The following is a 25,299-nucleotide window of genomic DNA, read 5'->3' on the forward strand; positions in this document are numbered from 1 at the left end:
GTTTGCCCACTTACAAAGAAATGATCAAACTATAATTTTAATAGTAGGTTTATTTGAACAGAATCCAGAAAAACGCATGTCAAAAATGTTATAAAATGATTTGCATTTTAATGAGGGAAATAAGTATTTGACCCCTCTGCAAAACAGGATTTAGTACTTGGTGGCAAAACCCTTGTTGGCAATCACAGCGGTCAGATGTTTCTTGTAGTTGGCCACCAGGTTTGCACACATCTCAGGAGGGATTTTGTCCCACTCCTCTTTGCAGATCTTCTCCAAGTCATTAAGGTTTTGAGGCTGATGTTTGGCAACTTGTACCTTTAGCTCCCTCCACAGATTTTCTATGGGATTAAGGTCTGGAGACTGGCTAGGCCACTCCAGGACCTTAAATGTGCTTCTTCTTGAGCCACTCCTTTGTTGCCTTGGCCGTGTGTTTTGGGTCATTGTCATGCTGGAATACCCATCCACGACCCATTTTCAATGCCCTGGCTGAGGGAAGGAGGTTCTCACCCAGGATTTGACAGTACATGGCCCCATCCATCGTCCCTTTGATGCAGTGAAGTTGTCCTGTCCCCTTAGCAGAAAAACACCCCCAAAGCATAATGTTTCCACCTCCATGTTTGACGGTGGGGATGGTGTTCTTGGGGTCATAGGCAGCATTCCTCCTCCTCCAAACACGGCGAGTTGAGTTGATGCCAAAGAGCTCCATTTTGGTCTCATCTGACCACAACACTTTCACCAGTTGTCCTCAATCATTCAGATGTTCATTGGCAAACTTCGGACGGGCATGTATATGTATTCTTGAGCAGGGGGACCTTGCGGGCGCTGCAGGATTTCAGTCCTTCACGGTGTAGTGTGTTACCAATTGTTTTCTTGGTGACTATGGTCCCAGCTGCCTTGAGATCATTGACAAGATCCTCCCGTGTAGTTCTGGGCTGATTCCTCACCGTTCTCATGATCATTGCAACCCCACGAGGTGAGATATTGCATGGAGCCCCAGGCCGAGGGATATTGACAGTTCTTTTGTGTTTCTTCCATTTGCGAATAATCGCACCAAATGTTGTCACCTTCTCACCAAGCTACTTGGCGATGGTCTTGTAGCCCATTCCAGCCTTGTGTAGGTCTACAATCTTGTCCCCGACATCCTTGGAGAGCTCTTTGGTCTTGGCCATGGTGGAGAGTTTGGAATCTGATTGATTGATTGCTTCTGTGGACAGGTGTCTTTTTTACAGGTAACAAGCTGAGATTAGGAGCACTCCATTTAAAAGTGTGCTCCTAATCTCAGCTCGTACCTGTATAAAAAGACACCTGGGAGCCAGAAATCTTTCTGATTGCGAGGGGGTCAAATACTTATTTCCCTCATTAAAATGCAAATCAATTTATAACATTTTTGACATGCGTTGTTATTCTGTCTCTCACTGTTCAAATAAACCTACCATTAAAATTATAGACTGATCCTTTCTTTATCAGTGGGAAAATGTACAAAATCAGCAGGGGATCAAATACTTCCCCCCCCACTGTAATACAATTTATGAATAATCCAAATATTTCCTCCCTGAGACTCACACGTTGGATGGCTGGCGGATGAGGTCGGAGATCTGCTTGGAGAGCTGGTGGGAGCTGCGGACCATCATGCTGTGCAGCGTTGCTGGGTGCTGGGGGATGTTGATCATGATGGCGCCCACCTTGAACACAGCGGCGTTATTGTTCTTCAGGCCCCGCTGGGCGCTGTACAGGGCCTGGGACTTCGCTATGCTGCATTTCACAACTGTTCTGGAATGGTAGAGCAGAGTGTCAGCGTTCCAAATATGACTGTTTGACTCCAGGTTAACACATGACAACGTCGATAGAACAACAAAAAATGTACAAAAATGCTTGTTTGGGTCATTTTTGTTAGACAACAAGCACACTAAACATAAACAGGCACACAACGACATCTATGTTATGGGGGCATAAGAACTACAGGGTTCTATATAACCTTGCATTACATTGTTTTTTGTTGATAATTTAGGCAAACAAAATAATAATATTGATCACGATTACAGGAGGAATCGCTGTCATATGGCTGATCTATAAAGATGATCTACCCGCCATACACATAAAGGAACATAGAAACAGAGGAGAAAAGGAGTGGGTGATTATCAGACTAACATGAAGAGGGAGAATAACATAACTAAAGCTGTACACTGACGAAACACTGGGGTACCACAGACTTGAGACAAAATGAAAGCTGTGCCTAAACTTAGTACTACAGTACTGTGGCATTGCTATGATGTGCCAAGGTGCAGTAGTTATAAACACATACAGAAACTCTTGTTTGGCAGTGCTGGTAGGAGATGTAGGGAAATCCTCCAGTCTATTCAAGACGATGGAAGAGAAAGCCAGGGAAAGTACAAAAAAAAGAGAGCAAATGAGATAGACTATTCACGCAGAGATATATGCAGACAACAGACTAGATTAGAATACTTATTCACCATCCTTCAACTGCCAAAAATATTTCCAGTGTTGCCAGCGGAAAATGTGCAGTCCTTTGAATATTTCTAGGATTTGTTTAGAGTGAAGTAACTGTAGGAACTATTCACACAGTAGGTTGACATGCAATAAGTATGCAGGTTTCCATTGAAAAATATTTATTTGACAAACGCAAATGTCGCAAAACATAAATCACTGCGACATGTGTAATGGAAACGGTAGATATAAGACATTTCTAAAGACCGACAACATTTTTATCTATTAGATGGGGTGAATGTGATGGGCACGTGATGTGATCACGCAACTATAAAGCGGCACTTTAATTCTACATTTTTACTGCTGGCAAAATCAAAATGTTCAACTATAAAAAAAAAGATGTTTCTTTGCAGGATAGGGATTGTCCTGACGAAACACTTAACTTCGCTTCTTCTCTGGTTGGCTGGCAAGTTTCACTATCCAATTATTTTAGATCTACAGGACTTCAAGTTTCACCATGGGACAGATTGTGGCGATACTTTGGCATGAGAATTATTAGAATATGTCATATATTAGTCCATTTCTGCATTCTATCCACGCTGACTTTCGCGGGCTATTTGAGACATGAAACGGATTGGTCTGACGGCATTACGTCCAGCTGTTTTTATTGACACAAGGAGTGCATTCGTAAATTCGCTCTGGCTATCTACTCCGATTTCAGAGCACTCTCGTCTGAGTGTGCAGAATAACTGACGAATTTACGAACGCTCAACACCCGTTGAATATGGCCATATACGTTCAGTAAACGTTGACAAAACAGCGTAATTAAATTGTTACCAGCATCAGTTACAGTCACAAATGCTCTGGATAACCAGCTCTGGTAGGGCGAGTAAAATGGTCAGAGTGAGACGTTCTCTCATTTTTGTAGCGGGAAAGCTAGCCAACATTAGCCAGTTAGCTTGGGTGCATGACTGTCGTTGTGAGGTTAGAACGCTCGGATCAACCCTACTCCTCGGCCAGAGCGTCCAGTGTGCGCTCTGAATGCTCTGAATTTACGAAAGCCCAGAGGGCACTCTGAGCTCACTCTGGCACTCCACATTGGCTTTACGAACGCACCCAAGATGGTTAAATGGAAAAGCACCCTAGCAGGCAATTGTCGCATCTATTTTCTATATCGAGACAAATGTTAAATGTCGACACAAAATCACTGGACAAGTTAAATCGAAACATAGCTACAGACACAGTGGGGTAGGAAACTCAAACGTTCATAATTAATCTTACTGGTTACCAAAATGACAGGCAAACCAACTAGAAACGGAGTGTATTTTAGGTCTTATAATTAATGAACAGACCTAATGCACAGTATCAAACGTCAATCCTCAATGTGGCAATACAAATTAAACCGTTATCAACTTAAATTGGAGCAGTCCTTACTGAATGTCTGGGGTTATACCCTCCAGGAGCACAATGTTAACTCCTCCTATGTGGGCTGATGCACAAGTCTCTGTCATCTTCTGGTGCAGTATGTCTGAAAAACAGATTTGTGAATTATAATCCAGATATGGCACTGAATAATGTAATACAAAGAGGAGGTGTATTGAACTAGTGACATAACCCAAGAGCTAAGAGCCTCACCCTTCATCTTCTCCTTAAGTGTGAAGCTGCCGTGGATCTTCTTTAGCTCTGCCTCCATGGTCAGGCCCCCGATGTCTGCCTCCAGGTGGGTGCGGTTCACAATGCCGATGCCAAACACGATGAGGGTGACGTGCTGTGGCTCACAGCTTACCAAGCTACGCCGTCGACCCCCTGCTCCGAGCCCGGCCGGAGGCTTGTTGGTGGGGTCCTGCTGCTCGTTCTCAAACATCACCCTGCACAGGGGCTCCGAGGGGCTGCGGCCACCGTCTGTACAGCACACATAACGCACACACAAATGATCGAACGATGAGTGTGAGGCTTTCCTATTTCTACACAAGAGCCTAGGGGGTAGGGGCTAGAAGTGGCTAAGTGGAGGGAGAGAGAGAGAGCCTTACCCGAGAGGCAGTTCTCAGGGGAGCTCTTCTCCAGGATACCGGTGGGGTCAGAGATGAGGGAGTAAAAGTTGAGCAGCTTGTACATGTTCTGCCAGCACTCTGCAGAGGGCTCGCTCTGCTCTGACACTGTGATGGAGTCTGAGTCGTCCATCTGGATGGTCATGTGGTCCGCCACATCCCGAGAGCCCTTCCGCGACACCTTGATCAATTGATTGATTGAATTTATTAGATACCAATTAAAACAGAGCATACATCATTTGATAGGTCACTTAGAAATATACAGTCTATATGATTATTGTAAAATAAAGATACATACTGGTTGGTGTACCTTGGAGGTACGGCGCTCCGAGCGACCAAGCGGGTTGCGTCCCCGGGGCTCCTCCTGCCCAGCGTGTCCAGTCCTGACTGGGGGCCGTTGGGCGGTTGACCCCCCCCTCCACCTCCCCCCCCGCTTGCTCTTCTGAGCAGTGTTTCCGCCACCGCCAGCCCCACTCCGCCCGGCTCCGTTGACGCTTCCCCGCGAGCTGCGGCTAAAGTCAGAGGAGCGGAAGTGGCGGTAGGGCCGCACCTTAAAGGTGGGTGTGGGGGAGGCAGAGCCGGCGGTGTAGCGGCTGAGCTTGATGTCTGTCTGTGTGGCCTTGATGTCGTCCACCATGGTGCTGAACTGGTGGATGAGGCGCACCAGGGCCATGTCCACGCGCTGGCTGATGGCCTGGCAGGCGATGGTGAAGTCGCAGTGGAAGGTGTTGTAGTGGCGACGATTCAGGTCGTGAAAGGCGAGGGGAGCAGCGGCAGCCGTGGAGTTAGGCGGGCCAGTGCTGGTAGACTTCTCCATCACCACAGCGTTCAGGCTGAACGTCTCGATCAGCAGGGCAGGCTTGAACTCCAGCAGAGGGAGGTTTGGCATGCCCTGTCTGGAGAGGGAGGGAGAGAGAAGATTACCTTTACATGGCAGGATATCTTAGAGCAGGGATCATTAACGAGATTCAGCCACGGGGCAAGTTTTTCTTCAGTCGGAACATACTAAAAATACATTTTGACTGCAAATTGACCGCAATAAGCACAAAAATATATAATATTTGTCTAAAACATAATCATTATAAAACATTGATTACATATGGGGACATTGCCCAGCGTAGGGTGCGGTCTTTCGGATGAGACGTTAAAACGGGTGTCCTGACTCTGTGGTCAGTCAAAATCCGATGGCTTATCGTAAGAGTAGGGGTGTTCACCCCGGTGTCATGGCTAAATTCCCAACCTGGACACATTCCATCATGGCCACCAAATAATCCCCCTCATTCCTAATTGGCGTATATCCCTCCTCACCTCTCCACCTGATAGCTGATGTGGTGAGCGGTCTGGCACAAAAATGGTCGCTGTGCATCCCTGAGGTGGGTGCATCACTCAGTTTCCTCCTACTACAGTATGTAAAGTGCCTTGAGAACCTCAGATGGCAGAAAAGCGCTACGTACAACCAATAAATTATTATTAATTACTTGTATACGATCACGTCTCTCTATTATGCGGGGAAAAAATTAGAACCCCCCCCGGAAATATCACATTTACATTTGCCTCGAGTCTTCTTGGGTATGACGCTAAAAGCTTGGCAAACCTGTATTTGGGGAGTTTCTCCCATTCTTCTCTGCAGATCCTGTCAAGCTCTGTCAGGTTGGATGGGGAGCGTCGCTGCACAGCTATTTTCAGGTCTCTCCAGAGATGTTCGATCGCGTTCAAGTCCGGGCCACTCAAGGACATTCAGAGACTTGTCCCGAAGCCCCTCTTTCGTTGTTTTGGCTGTGTGCTTAGGGTTGCTGTCCTGTTGGAAGGTGAACCTTTGACCCAGTCTAAGGTCCTGAGTGCTCTGAAGCAGGTCTGTACTTTGCTCCGATCATCTTTCCCTCGATCCTGACTAGTCACCCGGTCTCTGCCGCTGAAAAACTGACACACAGCATGCTGCTGCCACCACCATACTTCACCGTAGGGATTGGTGCCAGGTTTCCTCCAGATGTGATGCTTGGCATTAAGGACAAATAGTTCAATCTTGGTTTCATCAGACCAGAGAATCTTGTTTCTCATGGTCAGAGTCCTTTTGGCAAACTCAAAGTGGGCTGTCATGTGCATTTTACTGAGGAGTGGCTTCCGTCTGGCAGCTCTACCATAAAGGCATGATTGGTGGAGTGCTGCAGAGATGGTTGTCCTTCTGGAAGGTTCTCATACCTATACAGAGGAACTCTGAAGCTCTGTCAGTGACCATCGGGTTCTTGGTCACCTCACTGACCAAGGCGCTTCTCCCCCAATTGCTCAGTTTGGCTGGGCAGTCAGCTCTAGGAAGAGTCTTGGTGGTTCCAAATGTCTGTATTCTTGGGGACCTTCATTTACATTTACGTCATTTAGCAGACGCTCTTATCCAGACCGACTTACAAATTGGTGCATTCACCTTATGATATCCAGTGGAACAACCACTTTACAATAGTACATCTAAATCTTTTTTTTTTTGGGGGGGGGGTTAGAAGGATTACTTTATCCTATCCCAGGTATTCCTTAAAGAGGTGTGGTATCAGGTATGCAGAATTTTTTTGGTAGCATTCCCCAGATCTGTTGCTTGACACAATCCAGTCTCGGAGATCTACGGACAATTCCTTCAACCTCATGGCTTGGTTTTTGCTCTGACATGGAATGTCAACAGTAAGACCTTATCTAGACAGGTGTGCACATTTCTAAATCATGTCCAATCAATTGAATTTACCACAGGTGGACTCCAATCAAGTTATAGAAACAGATGATGATCAATGGAAACAGGATGCACCTGAGCTCAATTTCAAGTCTCATTGCAAATAGTCTGAATATTTATGTAAATAAGGTTCCTCTGTTTAAAAATTGTAATACATTTGCTAAAATTTTTAAAAACCTGTTTTGGCTTTGTCATTATGGGGTACTGTGTGTAGATTGATATGGATTTTAGAATAAGGCTGTAACGTAACAAAATGTGGAAAAAGTCAAGGGGTCTGAATATTTTTTTAGCTCAGAAAACTTGGGGGCCAAATAAAACCACCCCTGGGCCAAATTCATCCCGAGGGCCACCAGCTGGGGAAACCGGTCTTAGAGATTGCACCTTTAAGACTATTGGGACTCGCTAAACATGATTTATTTTAGATACTTGGTTAATTTACCTTTTCAACCGTTTATTTTTCCTCTCTTTGGATGTGTCAGAGTCCACAATGTCTGCTCTGAGACACTCCAAGGTGCCAGAGAAGGAGAGGTGCTCCCCGAAGTACATCTTGTAGCTGAGAGGAGTGGTGTCCTGGGCCTGGATCCCTGTGTGACTCAGCAGAGGCTTGAACACAACCTGTGTGTTTTGAGGGAGGGGAGAGAGAATCATCAGAATTATAACACACACTCACTCACTCACACACTAGATTACCTGGGCGTCTGCTAGCTGAACGGCGGCGGGACACTGGTTGCCCTCCTCAATGTCGGCCATCATTATGTCATCTTGGCTGGTGCTGTGCTGAGAGTGCTGAGACTGTGTTCCATCAAGAGTGTTCTGGTCGCTGGACAGCACCGTGTTGAAGTCTGACGCTGATGGGATGGTGTGGAGGTTACAGGTGATGCCTGAGGAGCAACAGAAAGACACTTAGGGTGACCTTATTTTTACAATTATTTTACTGTGAGCTTTCAGGGTTGGTTACGTCACCAACTTTCCCCCAACATTCACTGAAGATTCTCACAACATTCCCCCTACCTGTCTGCAGGATATTGTGCTGGGAGCGGTTGACCGGGGACTCCTGGGGTACAGCGTTCCCTCCGCCCCGGTTGCCCACAGCGTTGGACATCCAGTTGTAGAAGCTGACGGAGGAGGGCTCAGACAGCAGGGGGTGTTCCGTCACCACATCTGGGCCCACACTGTTACCTAAAGGGAGGAGCAAACATAATGTCATGTTGCAGTCCAATTCTATACCAATTCTCCATCATGATTGCTTGAAAAGGAATCAAAGTACTATAAAAATATGGTGGAAATTCCCTATAACCCATGCTTTAGGAGAATGTTCACACTTTCGGGAATGAGGGTATGGAATTGGAACCCAAACCAAGTCAGAACCAGGATAATGTGAGCGTACCTGTGCTCTTGGTGGCGGTTTCATTCCTCTGGGGATTGCCCTCCAGCAAGTTGTGCAGGCTGGGGAAGCTGCCTGTCAGGTAGCTCAGCAGACTCTCCTTACGGGGACTGTCCTTGGCAGTCATGCCCACGCGACTCACATGGGCAGGAGAGTCAGCCGCTGTGTCCCCGCTGGTGTAGCTGAGGGACTGGTATGGGTGGGAGCCCTGAAGAACACACACCAATATCATTAGTGTGAAAACAAATGCATTCCTATGGTATACTAATGGCAAGTGGTACCGCCCTGTCGCCCCTGTCCACACATATAATTATAATTATAATATAATTATAATATAAGTTAAAGTAGACAATGCAGACAGATGGGTGGATAGACATACCTTTACCTTTATTTTGAGGGCAGATTCACTGTGTGTGTGGGACTTGGACAGCTTCCTCATGATCTCCACCCCGCTAACTGGTCCAGATTTGTCTCCTGTGGGCAGGGGGTGGCTGCATGCTCCCTCCAGCAGCATGGTGTGTTCACTCACTGTGGCTGGACAGCAGTTACAACCCATTGGAACAACATACTGCATGCATTATTGCCGTCATCATTATCAAATTCATTAACATGTGGGGGGACTTTTCAGTACAATTGGTTTAAAAAAAAGTATCTGTCATGTATTCATTTACCAGAAATGTCATCGTCCGGGAAAAAAATAATAACATTTTTTTTTTTAAACACCATACGTTCCTACCTGCGTCAAACTCAAACTCGGCCCCGTCAGCGCTGGTGTCACTCTGCAGCGCAGCTCCGTTGTCCAGGCCCTGGCTCTGGTCCTGGAAGGTCTGCTGCTGGGGGGTCTCCTTGGGTTTGGGCAGCTGGTTGGGCCTCATCAGGCCGATGGCCTTGAAGCCCTGGGTCACCACAATAAACTTCATCCACTGCCGGGCCAGAGCCACCAGCCCCTTCTTCAGGGTCACCAGGGCAGGCAGCCCGTCATTCTAGTGAGGACAAGATCAGATGGGTTTAATGGTTAATTAGGAGGTAACTTAAGGTAGATCCATAAGAACTATTCAGTCAATCATGGTTCAGACTGAAGTTCTCAAGCCTCTAAACACAAACACGTCTCACCATGGTGGCCTCCTCTATCACAGAGTAGTTAGCCTGCTGTAGGTAGCGATGCAGGATGTTACACAGCAGACAGGAGGGGTTCTCGTGGAGGTAGCGTGCTCGCTTGGTCACCCTGTTGTATTTGCTCCGAAAGGGGATGTGGATACTCTTTTTCTGTACAGAACAAAGGAAAGAAAAGGAAATGTGTCTCATATAGAATAAGAATCACCGTTATTTGCCAAGGACATTTACATGTACCCTCCATTTCACCTGGTGAAATGGTGCTGACAGCAATAGACAAAATATACAGACAAAATATAGCCAGAGGAATATACACAATCACCATAGAGTATATACACAATACGTGGAAATATAGAACAATTAATTGATAAAAGACATTGGAACCCTCAATCTGTGCAGTACTGACCTCCAAGGCTTCAGTCATGATGCAGCCCATGACAGCACACACTCTCAAAGTGCCCTCCATGTCCAGCTTACGTAGAGAAGACTTGAGCTGGTCGATGGGGACCAACCAGGCGCCAATCGCTGGCGTCGCTGTGCTTAGGAGATTCAGCTGCCTGGAGATGGCCTGTGAGGGGGAGCGTACGTTGGTGGGGGCAGCGAAGCTGAACCAGATCTCCTTGATGGTGAGCTTCATGCTGCTGGAGTCAGGGGGCGGGGGCATGAGGAGGAGGTCCTTCTTCAGGTCGTCAGACTCCACCCCTTCATCCTGCAAGAGCAATCCACACAGCATAAGCCAATGAGAGAACGGGAGCAAGAGAGAGAAGCATGTCTATATTTTTGGTGTAAACGCTGTCTGTTACTGAAACGAGGTTGTATCAAGTACTTGTACAACAGTTCAAAGTGACGGACAGTGATGAGTTACCTGATCGTCAGAGTCTGAGTTTCTGTTGGCATCAGAGTTGGGTCTTGTCGCGTCGTTAGGAAGATTGTCATCAGATACATCGGTGCTGTAGCCGCTGCCCGTCTGAGAACACGACGAGCCATTAGATTTGGACATGCCAGTCTTCACGCCCGTACCCAACTGTCCCATGATGCCAAACGCACTGTACAGCACTGCACCCGACTGACGCCCACCTGCACACAGACCGGCACACAATCAGGCAAAAGTGTTCAGTGACGGGGTTAATAACATGAATTTATTAAATTCAAATTAAATTCAGTTAATTCAAAGTGAATCTAAATGCCAATGTCTATATACAGTGCCTTCAGAAAGTATTCATACCCCTTGACTTATTTCACATTTTGTTGTGTTACAGCCTGAATAAAAAAAAGACAATTATTCTCACCCATCTACACACAATACCCCAAAATGGCAATGTGAAAACATGTTTGTAGAAATGTTTGCAAATTTATTGAAAATGAAATATAGAAATATCTCATTTACATAAGTACTCACACCCCTGAGTCAATACTTTATAGAAGCACCTTTGGCAGTGATTACAGCTGGATTGTGCAACATCTTCTCATTATTCTTTTCAAAAGTCAAATTGATTGTTGATCATTGCCAGACAACCATTCAGGTCTTGCCATTGATTTTCAAGTAGATTTAGGTCAGAACTGTAACTCGGCCACTCAAGAACATTCACTGTCTTCTTGGTAACATGAGGCAGTCAGCACTATGCTTGAAAATAATGAAGAGTGGATCTCAGTAATGTGTTGTATTTGCCCCAAACATAAGACTTTGTATTGACGACAAAAAGTGAATTGCTTGCCCCATGTTTTGCAGTACTAATTTAGTGCTTTGTTGCAAACAAGAGGCATATTTTGGAATACTTTTATTCTGTACAGACTTCCTTCTTTTCACTCTGTGAATTAGGTTAGTATTGTGGAGTAACTACAATGTTGTTGATCCATCACAGCCTTTCAACTCTGTTTTAAAGCCACCACTGGCCTCATGGTGAATTCCCGGAGCGGTTTCCTTCCTCTCTGGCAACTGAGTTAGGAAGGACGCCTGTATCTTTGTAGTGACTGTATTGATACACCATCCAAAGTGTAACTAAGAACTTCAACATGCTCAAATTAAGCACCATTTTACTCCTGAACTTATTTAGGCTTGACATAAAAGGGGTTGAATACTTTTATTTTTATTTTTTATTAATAAAAGCTAAAAGGTAAACATTTCTAAAAACATAATTCCACTGACATTATGGGGTACTGTATGTAGGCAAGTGTACATATGTGTCATTGCCAAATATTACCTTTGACAGTGAGGTTCTCGATGCCACACTCAAACATGATCCAGCCCCACTTCTCCAAGGATGCGCCGGTCCGGGCCAGGTCTGCAGCCACCTGGTTCTCTGTCTCATCCACCAGGGAAAACTCATCCATTTCCTCCAGGCTGAACAGTACTTTGGACTTCTCAAAGGGGATGGCTGTGATTGCACATGTTCCTATGTCTAAACCACAGGACAGGAAAAGGGAGAAAATATGAAAGTTCTGTTTCACAACTGTCTAACACGTAATATTATATTAGGGCAGGGGTCTTCAACTCCAGTCATGGACAGCCTGCTGGGTGTGAAGGATGGTGTTCCAGCCTAGCACATGTAGAAAGAAAAAAACTGTAGAGCATAACATTTAAAATAGCAAATTCTTACCTGTGGAATCCAGGCCTCGTAGTTGGCTGTGGATGCGGTGGATGTTAAGCTTGGCAGCGATCTCCTTGCCCTTCTCGATGCCAGCGTTGGAGCGCAATGAGCCTGAGGACTGCGGCTGCATCTTGGTGGCCGATGCGTACTTTTCCAAGTTGACGGAGGGACGGCCATGCTCTGCTGTGTTGGGCGTCTCCTCCACGATGCCCCTATGAAGACAGACAGTAGGGTATGCACGTGTAATAATAATAATTTGGTGGGTGCTTATAATTTGTCCTATTTCATTGTTTTTTATAGCCCAACTGCCCCTAAGACAACATCGGAGTGGGGTGACGGCCAGGGTCTGCCATTATCAACAGCGACCCTGGAGAAATTAAGCAATAAAGCCGAGGGGGTGTGGTATATGGCCAATATACCACGGCTAAGGGCTGTTCTTATGCACGACGCAATGCGGAGTGTCTGGACACAGGCCTTAGCCGTGGTATATTGGCCATATACCACAAACCCCCGAGGTGCCTTATTGCTATTATAAACTGGTTACCAATGTAATTAGAGCAGTAAAAATAAATTATTCGTCATACCTGTGGTATACGGTCTGATATACCATGGCTGTCAGACAATCAGCATTCAGGGATTGAACTACCCAGTTTCTAATTAGGTTTAATTACCTTGCTTAAGGGCACAGAGATTTTTCAGCTCAGGGATTCGAACTAGCAACCTTTCAGTTACGGACCCATGATGACTACCTGCCGCCCGCAGGTGCGGTGTAACTGTGTGTTTGTTTGTCGTAAGGAGACCCGTGCAGGCTGGTGGAAGTGAGTTTACCTGTTCATGCGAAACTGTGTGGCGATCCTGTCGAAGCACAGAGCAACCAGGGAGACGTGTGTGATGTGGCTCTTACTGGAGTTGGAGGGAGAACACTCTTCTACCGAGGCCTGGAGCAGACACAGGTTCACCTGTACAGTCCGAGACAAAGATGTGTTGGACTTTTGAAATGCAACTCAGGAAAGGAGGTCAGCATTGGACTGCTGTCGACTCCTGATAAGTTCACTTCAAATTAGTGCGAACTCTGTTTAAGCACAATACAATTTTCTTGGCACAATGACACAATTCCATGGCACAATTCCTACCTTGGGAATTGACACGTTAGCTTGCAGGCCCTTGATCTTCACGTTGTCTGGTTTGACCGTCAGGTCCGTTTGGCCATGGGGCGTGTTGAGGGAGCCTGTGGTACCCTCCGTCTTTGATAGCTTGTTCTCCTGCTTGGTTGAGCTCTATAGTGGGGGGAAAAATGTTAAAACAGGACAAACTTAGGGTTAATCTAAAATCACACTCTATTCTCTTTATAGCGCTACTTCTGGACAGATTTGCCAATTGGTGAGGTTCACCTACGGATTCAGTTACTGTGGATTTGCTGATCTGATAGGCTTCATTGAGGACCTTCCCATGCAGGTCATCCAGAATGGCTGCAGGGTGACGGACACTGACGTAATGGACCATGGACTCAATGTATCTGAAAGAACATCCCATACATTGTCACTGACTTGAGCAATATACTATTCCTGCAATATGCCAAGGAGAGTGGTTGGGCACAGTTGCAGTGGTGAGACACTGATTGCAGATGGAAAGCTAACATGGAAAGCTAGTATTTTCTATGAGGAGCTGTTTTATAACATTACCTATAAGGGTATTTCCACAAAAGCCTTGTGGCTATGGCATACTAGAATTTAGTATTAACCCAGTAGCTGTTACCTGTCCAGAGCTTCAGCCACCAGAGGGGTGAGCACCACATTGATGGCCCCCTTCACCTCCACGATGGCGGTGGTTCTGGTCTGGGAGAGGGGCTGCTCCATGGTCCAGTCCTCAGTGGCGGTGTCGTTCTCCATAGCCTTCTTATCCAGAGGCGTGTAGGGTTGGCTATAGTCACATAGCGAGAGATGCGGTTACAGATGTGTGTGTGAAACATGTCGAGCAGACCATAGAGATCCAAGTTAAGCTAAATAAATTCTAAATACTTGTTTGTGTCTCCCATCAACGAAAGGCCTCTGTCAAGTAGAGAGCTGGCAGAGAGGCCTTGTTTCACCACCTACAACATAAGATGAAGGGTTATGACTTTAGGGTACACCATGGATGAACAGACACACACAGTCTATAAAATCTGCCATACTCAGACTGGATCCGGACTGCGGTCTGACACAGAACAGGATCAATACATACCGCAGGTCGATTTATACAGTACAAGTCAAAAGTTTGGACACACCTACTCATTCAAGGATTTTTATTTGTATTATTTTAACTATCTACTACATTGTTGAATAATGGTGAAGACATCAAAACTATGAAATAACACCTACGGAATCATGTAGAAAACAAAAAGTGTTCAAAATACATTTCATATTTGAGATTGATCAAAGTAGCCACCCTTTGCCTTGATGACAGCTTTGTACACTCTTGGCATTCTCTCAACCAGCTTCATGAGTTAGTCACCTGGAATGCATTTCAATTAACAGGTGTGCCTTGTTTAAAGTTAATTTGTGGAATTTCTTTCCTTCTCAAAGCGTTTGAGCCAATCAGTTGTGTTGTGACAAGGTAGGGGAGGTATACAAAAGATAGCTCTATTTGGTAAAAGACCAAGTCCATATTAGGGCAAGAACAACTCAAATAAGCAAAGAAAAAAAACAACAGTCCCTCATTACTCTAAGACATGGTCAGTCAATACGGAAAATGTCAAAAACTTTGAAAGTTTCTTCAAACGCAGTCGCAAAAGCCATCAAGCGCTACGATGAAACTGGCTCTCATGAGGACCGCCACAGGAAAGGAGGACCCAGAGTTACCTCTGCTGCAGAGGATAAGTTTATTAGAGTTACCTGCCTCAGAAATTGCAGCCCAAATAAATGCTTCAGAGTTCAACAGACATCAACATCAACTGTTCAGAGGAGACTGTGTGAATCAGGCCTTCATGGTTGAATTTCTGCAAAGACACCCCTACTAAAGGACACCAATAAGAAGAAGAGACTTGCTTGGGCCAAGAAACACAAGCAATGGACATCAGACCAGTGGAAATCTGTCCTTTGGTCTGATGAGGCCAAATCTTAGATTTTTGGTTCCAACTGCCATGTCTGTGTGAGACGCAGTGTAGGTGAAAGGATGATCTCTGCATGTGTGGTTCCCACCGTGAAGCATTGAGGTGTGCTGGTGCTTAGCTGGTGACACTGTCTGTGATTTACTTAGAATTCAAGGCACACTTAACAGCATGGCTACCACAGTATTCTGCAGCGATACGCCATCCCATCTGGTCTGAGCTTAGTGGGACTCTCATTTGTTTTTCAATAGGACAATGACCCAACCTACCTCCAGGCTCTGTAAGGGCTATTTGACCAAGGAGAGTGATGGTGCTGCATCAGATGACCTGGCCTCCACAATCACCCGACCTCAACCCAATTGAGATGGTTTGGGATGAGTTGGAATGCAGAGTGAAGGAAAAGCAGCCAACACGTGCTCAGCAAACGTGGGAACTCCAAGACATTTGGAAAAGCATTCCAGGTGAAGCTGGTTGAGAGAATGCCAAGTGTGCAGAGCTCTCAAGGCAAATGGTGCCTACTTTGAAGAATCTAAAATCAAAAATTATATTTTGATTTGTTTAACACTTTTTTGGTTCCATGTGTTATTTCATAGTTCTGATGTCTTCACCATTATTCTACAATGATAAAATAGTAAATATAAAGAAAAATCCCTGAATGAGTAGGTGTCCAAAGTTTTGACTGGTACTGTGTGTATACAGTATATATACAGTTGAAGTCTGAAGTTTACATACACCTTAGCCAAATACATTTAAACTAAGATTTTCACAATTCCTGACATTTAATCCTAGTAAAAATTCCCTGTTTTAGGTCAGTTAGGATCACCACTTTATTTTAAGAATGTGAAATGTCAGAATAATAGTAGAAAGAATGATTAATTTCAGCTTTTATTTCTTTCATCACATTCCCAGTGGGTCAGAAGTTTACATACACTCAATTAGTATTTGGTAGCATTGCCTTGTTTAACTCGGGTCAAACGTTTCGGGTAGCCTTCCACAAGCTTCCCACAATAAGTTGGGTGAATTGTGGCCCATTCCTCTTGACAGAGCTGGTGTAACTGAGTCAGGTTTGTAGGCCTCCTTGCTCGCATACACTTTTTCAGTTCTGCCCACAAATTTTCTATAGGATTGAGGTCAGCTTTGTGATGGCCACTCCAATACCTTGACTTTGTTGTCCTTAAGCCATTTTACCACAAATTTGGAAGTATGCTTGGGGTCATTATCCATTTGGAAGACCCATTTGCAACCAAGCTTTAACTTCCTGACTGATGTCTTGAGATGTTGCTTCAATATTTCCACATAATTTTCCAGCCTCATGATGCCATCTATTTGGTGAAGTGCACCAGTCCCTCCTGCAGCAAAGCACCCCCACAACATGATGCTGCCACCCCGGTGCTTCACAGTTGGGATGGTGTTCTTCGGCTTGCAAGCATCCCCCTTTTTCCTTCAAACATAACGATGGTCATTATTTTTTGTTTCATCAGACCAGAGGACATTTCTCCAAAAAGTACGATCTTTGTCCCCATGTGCAGTTGCAAACCGTAGTCTGGCTTTTTTATGCCGGTTTTGGAGCAGTGGCTTCTTCCTTGCTGAGCGGCCTTTCAGATTATATCGATATAGGACTCGTTTTACTCTTGATAGACACTTTTGTACCCGTTTCCTCCAGCATCTTCACAAGGTCCTTTGCTGTTGTTCTGTGATTGATTTGTACTTTTCGCACCAAAGTATGTTAATCTCTAGGAAACAGAACGTGTCTCCTTCCTGAGCAGTATAACGGCTGCGTGGTCCCATGGTGTTTATACTTGCGTACTATTGTTTGAACAGATGAACATGGTACCTTCAGGCGTTTGGAAATTGCACCCAAGGATGAACCAGACTTGTGGTCAACAATTTTTTTCTGAGGTCTTGGCAGATTCCTTTTGATTTTCCCATGATGTCAAGCAAAGAGGCACTGAGTTTGAAGGTAGGCCTTGAAATACATCCACAGGTACACCTCCAATTGACTCAAATTATGTCAATTAGCCTGTCAGAAGCTTCTAAAGCCATGACATCCTATTCTGGAATTTTCCAAGCTGTTTAAAGGCACAGTCAACTTACTCTATGTAAACTTCTGACCCACTGGAATTGTGATAGTGAATTATAAGTAAAATAATCTGTCTGTAAACAATTGTTGGAAAAATTACTTGTGTCATGCACAAAGTAGACGTCCTAACCGACTTGCTAAAACTATAGTTTGTTAACAAGACATTTGTGGAGTGGTTGAAAAACAAATTTTAATGACTACAACCTAAGTGTATGTAAACTTCCAACTGTATGCATGCATGCATGCATGCATGCATGCATGTATGTCAATAACATTTCAAAAGTTTGGGGTCACTTAGAAGACGCCTCACAAGTCCTCAACTGGCAGCTTCATTAAATAGTACCCACAAAACACCAGTCTCAATGTCAACAGTGAAGAGGCGGCTCCGGGATGCTGGCCTTCGAGGCAGAGTTCCTCTGTCCTGTGTCTTAATCTCTTCTTTTTATTGGCCAGTCTGAGATATGGCTTTTTCTTTGCAACTCTGCCTAAGAAGGCCAGCATCCCGGAGTCTCCTCTTCACTGGTGTTTTGCGGGTACTATTTAATGAAGCTGCAAGTTGAGGACTTCTGAGGCATCTGTTTCTCAAACTAGACACTCTAATGTACTTGTCCTCTTGCTCAGTGGTGCACCGGGGCCTCCACTCTTTCTATTCTGGTTAGAGCCAGTTTGTTCTGTGAAGGGAGTAGTACACAGCGTTGTACAAGATCTTCAGTTTCTTGGCAATTTCTCGCATGGAATAGCCTTCATTTCTCAGAACATGAATAGACTGATGAGTTTCAGAATAAAGTTTTGTTTCTGGCCATTTTGAGCCTGTAATCAAACCCACAAATGCTGATGCTCTAGATACACAACTAGTCTAAAGGACAGTTTTATTGCTCCTTTAATCAGGACAACAGTTTTCAGCTGTGCTAACAATTGCAAAATGGTTTTCTAATGATCAATTAGCCTTTTAAAATGATCAACTTGGATTAGCTAACACAACGTGCCATTGGAACACAGGAGTGATGGTTGCTGATAATGGGCCTCTGTACGACCCATGTAGATATTCCATTAAAAATCAGCCGTTTCCAGCTACGATAGTCATTTACAACATTTACACTGTATTTCTGATCAATTTGATGTTATTTTAAATGGACAAAAAAAATTGCTTTTCTTTCACAAACAAGGACATTTCTAAGTGACCCCAAACTTTTTGAACGGAAGTATGTATGCATGTATGTATGTATGTATGTATGATTATTTTTTTTTAAAGGAAAATCAGTCAGGCTTTTAACTTACTGCTCTTGATAGCTGTAAAAGTAGAAGGCACAAGGAGGAATTTCTAAATGTGGTAGAGCATGGGCCGTTTTCCTCATGTCATTCACTGACAGACCTTGTCAGAAATGTCCAGTTGATCAACTAGAGCATGTTAGCTAGGTAGCTGGTTAGCCTATCTTACCCTATCTAAATCTTGTTGTTATCATGGCCAGATTATGTGCCCAGGGGCCTCGACCCCAAGGGGGCCCATAAAGATTCTGTTGAGTCACTGTGTAGGGTGTGTAGGATTGCAGGAAATGTGCTTTAAAACTGCAAAATGTTCCGTCTCCCACAAGTCGGGTGTGAGCAGTTTGTGGTAAAATGCTTTGCAAGGTGGGGGTTTGTTACTATGCCGAAAAATGACAATATCCATCCGGACCCTTGCAACCTAGGAAATTTGCCTGACCGAACCTTCTCAAATAGTAATTGAATACCCCTGATCTATATAGTGTGTGTTTCTTACTTTAAAGCTGGGAACAGAGAGCTGGTCGAAGGAGGTGGAGCTCTCCTCACTGGTGGGCGTGTCCAGGTCCAGGGGGCGGTGCAGTGAGGACTTGGAGGTCCTCTTATTGGTGGGCTGCTTCTGAGACCAGTTGGACACCTGAGGTGTATTCAGAAGGACAAACGGGTCAGAAGGTTGAAGATATAATGAATAGAGCAGACATGATTCCCTATTCTACCTGACAGACAATCATACAGGGTTGTCACGTTGCCGTACGATACGTCTTAATTTTCTGATCAAATCATATAATAATAATTAGTTCAGGGATAATACACTATTGTGTACCCGCCTTACCTGGTAGTGGGCCAGGTAGCTCTGGTAGCAGGCCATGACATGGGGCTGTCGAGTCACCAGGCCTGGCTCTGGACTCTTCTCCACCTCCACTGAGCCCTCCTCCTCCAACCCCATGGCTGACACAAAGGAGGCCTGCGACTGATGGCCGGGGATTGGGTGGGCTGGCAGCGGGGGCAGCAGGGGGGGCATGGGCAGGGGCCTGGGCTCTGTGATGAGATCCCCGTTCAACACATAGGTGAGAGGTCCCTCCACACTGTGGTAGATGGAATTTCGGCTGGAATCAGATTCACAACAGATTGGTTTAACTACAGTAATCATGCATTGTTTCCCTTTATTTTACTAAGAAAGAAAAAGGTTAGGTAAGAGGGGGAAGTGTCGGACTGGAGGGGCAGTCATTTAGCAGGTACAGGTCCAACCTGTAGTGGTCCATGTGGTAGGGCTGCTGCTGGGGCTGATACTGCATCTGCTGCTGCCTCCTCTTCTTCTTCCTGCCAGGGTAGGTGCCTGGACCTTCGTCTGCACTGCTGATGGGCTCAAAGTCCTCTGTTGCTGAAAAGTAAGCCTCGCTGTCTGCCACCGACATGCTGGAGTCTGCTGAGCGATACTGGTGGAAGGTGCTGGAGTCTGCGGACGGCGTGAACGGGAAGGAGCTGTAGCTCCGGCGCTGGCGAGGAGAGTCCAGGACGTTCTCGTCGCTACGGGAGACCTCACTGCTGAACTGGACGCCAGAAAGGGGCGGTGGGGGCTTGTCGGTGAAGACTGCCGCCGACAGGCTCTTGGTGCTGCCCAGCCGGCCAGATTGCACGGAGGACTGGCGCTTGAGGGGTGAGCGGAGAGAGGAGTGCTCCTGGGCACTGTTGGGGGACACTGGGGTGCCCTCAGGGAGTTCTGTAAGAGTACTGTGAGGAGAGAAGGAGGGGTTGAGAATACCAAGATAATGCACTTTGGTCTGCTACTTCACTAGTATATGGGCTGTTGGCGAATTGTGAATGTGTGTAAACACTGTATGCATGTTGCACTCGTGCTGCACTCATCTGCTACTCACTCTGCAGTGCTCTTGCCGTTCATGGGGAACATGCGTTCCTCAGTGCTAGGAGACGGGCTGTCCCTCTCCCCGGCCAGTAGGGGCAATGCAGCGCTGGAGGAACTATTTTCCTCGGAAGAGGAGGCCGAACTGTGGGAGCGCGGAGGCACCTGCAGGTTCAGGTGTTGGCCCCGTATTCCGAGCTCTGGGGCCGGACTGGGGGTACAGGTGTCTCCCTTCACCCCCACACCCTTACCTACAAGAGGGAATACACAGTATGTCACAGTACTGTAGGTTGGGTGTGTTCCAGATACACAGATCAAAGCTAAAATGGAACAGACCAGCAACCCTATCATTTAACACAACTTTCACAGTGAACCCAGATATGACCTCTGTGTCAGTCTACAATCCCAGTGAAAATGTTTTATTTATTTGGATAAATACATTGAAACACTCGTACCGTTAGACAGCTTGGGCGTCTCCTTGGTAACGATCCACTCTCCAGGCTGCAGCAGTGATTGGCCGTAGCACATGTCTGACTCAACACTAGAGGAGGAGAAGGCCAAGCTGCAGGAGGGGGTCATCTCCTCCAGATGGAAGAAGTCCAGGCCCGTGTTGGTGCCCCCGTAGAAACGACAGCCCCCCAGGCAACCACACTTGTTCCTGCTGCGCTTGTTGTGACCAGTCTCATCTGGCCACAGAAACCATAGCCTGGGAAGAAAAGAAAGCGGGAGAGAGAGAGAGAGAGCACTCATGTCTCTGTTCTCTGATGTATGCATGTGTGTCTGTCTAGTCTATGTCTGTGATTGCTACTGGTGGTGGCAAGACCAATTTTCTCTAGGGATCCATTTCTCCCAAATTTCTTTGGGATCAATAAAGTGTATTCATTCCTTCCTTCCTCCATTCCCACCTCTTGGTGTGAGCATCATGGAGCTCCAGGAATTGCCTCTGCACCTCGTACTTGGCCGGGTGGTCCGCAGCCAGTGCCACGTCAGCTGTGATCAGGGCGAAGTTGACTGAGCCAGCCTCCAACCAGAAGGATCTCCGCAGTACAGCGGGCTGGCCCAGCCCTAAGCCCTGACCTGGAGAGGGTCCTGGTCGGACCCCGTCTGACTGGGGCTGCTGCTGTTCGATGTACTGGTGGATATGGACATCCTGCACCACAGCACTGATCCCTTCTCCCACTGCCTGGTTGTGCAGGTTGCAGTTGGCCAGTCGGATGGCACCCGTCTAGGTAAAGACAGAATTGGAGCAGTGTTTCTCAACTCCTGTCCTCAGGCCTGGAGGGAAGCTAAAGTCATTCCGCTACCCAAGAATAGTAAAGCCCCCTTACTGGCTCAAATAGCCGACCAACCCTTAGTAAAGTTCTGCAAAAATGGTGTTTGACCAGATACAATGCTATTTTACAGTAAACAAATTGACAACAGAATTTCAGCATGCTTATAGCGAAGGACACTCAACAAGCACAGCACTTACACAAATGACTGATGATTGCTGAGAGAAATTGATGATAAAATGATTGTGGGTTCTGCCTTGTTAGACTTCAGTGCAGCATTTGACATTACAGTTCATAGTCTGCTGCTGTTAAAATGTACATGTTATGGCTTTACACCCCCTGCTATAATGTGGATAAAGAGTTACTTGTCTAACAGAACACAGAGGGTGTCCTTTAATAGAACCCTATCAATTATAATCCAGTTAGAATCAGGAATTTCCCAGGGTAGCTGTTTAGACCCCTTGCTTTTTTCAATTTTTATTAACGACATGCCACTGACTTTCAGTAAAGCCAGAGTTTCTATGTATGCGGATGACTCAACACTATACACGTCAGCCACATACAGCGACTGAAACGACTGCAACACTCAAATCAAAGTTTATTTGTCACGTGCGCCGAATACAACACCTTACAGTGAAATGCTTACTTACAGGCTCTAACCAATAGTGCAAAAAAGGTATTAGGTGAACAAAAGGTAAGTAAAGAAATAAAACAGTAAAAAAGACAGGCTATATACAGTAGCGAGGCTACATACAGACACCGGTTAGTCGGGCTGATTGAGGTAGTATGTACATGTAGCTATGGATAAAGTGACTATGCATATATGATGAACAGAGAGTAGCAGTAGCGTAAAAGAGGGGTTGGCGGGTGGCGGGACACAATGCAGATAGCCCGGTTAGCCAATGTGCGGGAGCACTGGTTGGTCAGCCCAATTGCGGTAGTATGTACATGAATGTATAGTTAAAGTGACTATGCATATATGATAAATAGAGAGTAGCAGCTGCGTAAAAAGGGGGGTTGGGGGGGTAAAAACTGTTGAGAAGCCTTTTTGTCCTAGACTTGGCACTCCGGTACCGCTTGCCATGCAGTAGTAGAGAGAACAGTCTATGACTGGGGTGGCTGGGGTCTTTGACAATTTTTAGGGCCTTCCTCTGACGCCGCCTGGTGTAGAGGTCCTGGATGGCAGGCAGCTTAACTGGGCTGTACGCACTACCCTCTGTAGTGCCTTGTGGTCAGAGGCCGAGCAATTGCCGTACCAGGCAGTGACGCAACCAGTCAGGATGCTCTCGATGTTGCAGCTGTAGAACCTTTTGAGGATCTCAGGACCCATGCCAAATCTTTTTAGTTTCCCGAGGGGGAATAGGCTTTGTCGTGCCCTCTTCACGACTGTCTTGGTGTGTTTGGACCATTCTAGTTTGTTGTTGATGTGGACACCAAGGAACTTGAAGCTCTCAACCTGCTCCACTACAGCCCCATCGATGAGAATGGGGGCGTGCTCGGTCCTCCTTTTCCTGTAGTCCACAATCATCTCCTTAGTCTTGGTTACGTTGAGGGATAGGTTGTTATTCTGGCACCACCCAGCCAGGTCTCTGACCTCCTCCCTATAGGCTGTCTCGTCGTTGTCAGTGATCAGGCCTACCACTGTTGTGTCGTCTGCAAACTTAATGATGGTGTTGGAGTCGTGCCTGGCCATGCAGTCGTGGGTGAACAGGGAGTATAGAAGGGGACTGAGCACGCAGCCCTGAGGAGCTCCAGTGTTGAGCATCAGCGTGGCAGATGTGTTGCTACCTACCCTCACCACCTGGGGGCGGCCTGTCAGGAAGTCCAGGATCCAGTTGCAGAGGGAGGTGTTTAGTCCCAGGATCCTTAGCTTAGTGATGAGCTTTGAGGGTACTATGGTGTTGAACGCTGAGCTGTAGTAAATGAATAGCATTCTCACATAAGTGTTCCTTTTGTCCAGGTGGGAAAGGACAGTGTGGAGTGCAATAGAGATTCTGTGGATCTGTTTGGGCGGTATGCAAATTGGAGTGGGTCTAGGATAATGGTGTTGATGTGAGCCATTACCAACCTTTCAAAGCACTTCATGGCTACGGACGTGAGTGCTATGGGTATGTAGTCATTTAGGCAGGTGGGTTCTTTGGGTTCTTGGGCACAGGGACTATGGTGGTCTGCTTGAAACAAGTTGGTATTACAGACTCCATCAGGGACATGTTGAAAATGTCAGTGAAGACACCTGCCAGTTGGTCAGCACATGCCCAGAGCACACGTCCTGGTAATCCGTCTGGCCCCGCAGCCTTGTGTATGTTGACCGGTTTAAAGGTCTTACTCACGTCGACTTCGGAGAGCGAGATCACACAGTCGTCCGGAACAGCTGATGCTCTCATGCATGCCTCAGTGTTGCTTGCCTCGAAGCGAGCATAGAAGTGATTTAACTCGTCTGGTAGGCTCGTGTCACTAGGCAGCTCGCGGCTGTGCTTCCCTTTGTAGTCTGTAATAGTTTGCAAGCCTTGCCACATAAGACGAGCGTCGGAGCCGGTGTAGTATGATTCAATCTTAGTCCTGTATTGACGCTTTGCCTGTTTGATGGTTCGTCGCAGGGCATAGCAGGATTTCTTGTAAGCTTCCGGGTTAGAGTCCCGCACCTTGAAAGTGGCAGCCCTACCCTTTAGCTCAGTGCGAATGTTGCCTGTAATCCATGGTTTCTGGTTGGGGTATGTACGTACAGTCACTGTGGGGACTACGTCCTCGATGCCATCGGAAGAATCCCGGAACATGTTCCAGTCTGTGATAGCAAAACAGTCCTGTCGTTTAGCATCTGCTTCATCTGACCACTTTTTTATAGACCGAGTCACTGGTGCTTCCTGCTTTAATTTTTCCTTGTAAGCAGGAATCAGGAGGATAGCATTATGGTCATATTTACCAAACGGAGGGCGAGGGATAGCTTTGTACGCGTCTCTGTGTGGAGTACAGGTGATCTAGAATTTATTTTCCCTCTGGTTGCACATTTAACATGTTGATAGAAATTTGGTATTACTGATTTAAGTTTCCCTGCATTAAAGTCTCTGGCCACTAGGAGCGCTGCCTCTGGGTGAGTGGACTCCTGTTTGCTTATTTCCTTATACAGCTGACAGTGCGGTCTTAGTGCCAGCATCTGTCTGTGGTGGTAAATAAACAGCCACAAAAAGTATAGCTGAAAACTCTGTAGGCAAGTAGTGTGGCCTGCAATTTATCACAATATACTCTACTTCAGGCGAGCAAAATCTAGAGACTTCCTTAGATTTCGTGCACCAGCTGTTGTTTACAAATGTGCACAGACCGCCCCCCATCGTCTTCCCGGAGTGTGCTGTTCCATCTTGCCGGTGCAACGTATATCCCGCTAGCTGAATATCCATGTTGTCATTCAGCCACGATTCCGTGAAACATAAGATATTACAGTTTTTGATGTCCCGTT

At 46.1% G+C, this 25,299-nt stretch overlaps 1 protein-coding gene across 16 annotated transcripts in view; it reads right to left on the bottom strand.

Annotated features, from left to right (window-relative positions):
• LOC106610942 (transmembrane protein KIAA1109 homolog) overlaps positions 1-25,299 on the bottom strand; it is an 88,328-nt gene that overhangs the window by 33,782 nt on the left and 29,247 nt on the right. For 8 of the 16 annotated variants that reach the window (XM_014210641.2, XM_014210644.2, XM_014210645.2 and 5 more), the window contains exons 24-51: positions 21,483-21,802; positions 21,033-21,283; positions 20,594-20,828; positions 19,965-20,447; positions 19,549-19,822; positions 19,216-19,353; positions 14,310-14,380; positions 14,047-14,211; positions 13,687-13,807; positions 13,425-13,568; positions 13,120-13,250; positions 12,301-12,503; positions 11,905-12,102; positions 10,569-10,780; positions 10,110-10,412; positions 9,704-9,856; positions 9,327-9,573; positions 8,970-9,124; positions 8,594-8,798; positions 8,218-8,385; positions 7,897-8,087; positions 7,646-7,821; positions 4,792-5,389; positions 4,476-4,674; positions 4,081-4,347; positions 3,880-3,973; positions 2,303-2,353; positions 1,564-1,770 (exon numbers count right to left, since the gene is read on the bottom strand). In XM_014210641.2, coding sequence (XP_014066116.2) covers positions 1,564-1,770; positions 2,303-2,353; positions 3,880-3,973; positions 4,081-4,347; positions 4,476-4,674; positions 4,792-5,389; positions 7,646-7,821; positions 7,897-8,087; positions 8,218-8,385; positions 8,594-8,798; positions 8,970-9,124; positions 9,327-9,573; positions 9,704-9,856; positions 10,110-10,412; positions 10,569-10,780; positions 11,905-12,102; positions 12,301-12,503; positions 13,120-13,250; positions 13,425-13,568; positions 13,687-13,807; positions 14,047-14,211; positions 14,310-14,380; positions 19,216-19,353; positions 19,549-19,822; positions 19,965-20,447; positions 20,594-20,828; positions 21,033-21,283; positions 21,483-21,802 — 5,960 coding nt within the window. The remainder of the gene's footprint in view (positions 1-1,563; positions 1,771-2,302; positions 2,354-3,879; positions 3,974-4,080; positions 4,348-4,475; positions 4,675-4,791; positions 5,390-7,645; positions 7,822-7,896; positions 8,088-8,217; positions 8,386-8,593; positions 8,799-8,969; positions 9,125-9,326; positions 9,574-9,703; positions 9,857-10,109; positions 10,413-10,568; positions 10,781-11,904; positions 12,103-12,300; positions 12,504-13,119; positions 13,251-13,424; positions 13,569-13,686; positions 13,808-14,046; positions 14,212-14,309; positions 14,381-19,215; positions 19,354-19,548; positions 19,823-19,964; positions 20,448-20,593; positions 20,829-21,032; positions 21,284-21,482; positions 21,803-25,299) is intronic. The other 8 variants (XM_014210647.2, XM_045723529.1, XM_014210637.2 and 5 more) reach the window with 5 other exon arrangements.

Source organism: Salmo salar, chromosome ssa09 (assembly GCF_905237065.1).
Source record: "Salmo salar chromosome ssa09, Ssal_v3.1, whole genome shotgun sequence".
In the NCBI taxonomy this organism is placed as follows: domain Eukaryota; kingdom Metazoa; phylum Chordata; class Actinopteri; order Salmoniformes; family Salmonidae; genus Salmo; species Salmo salar.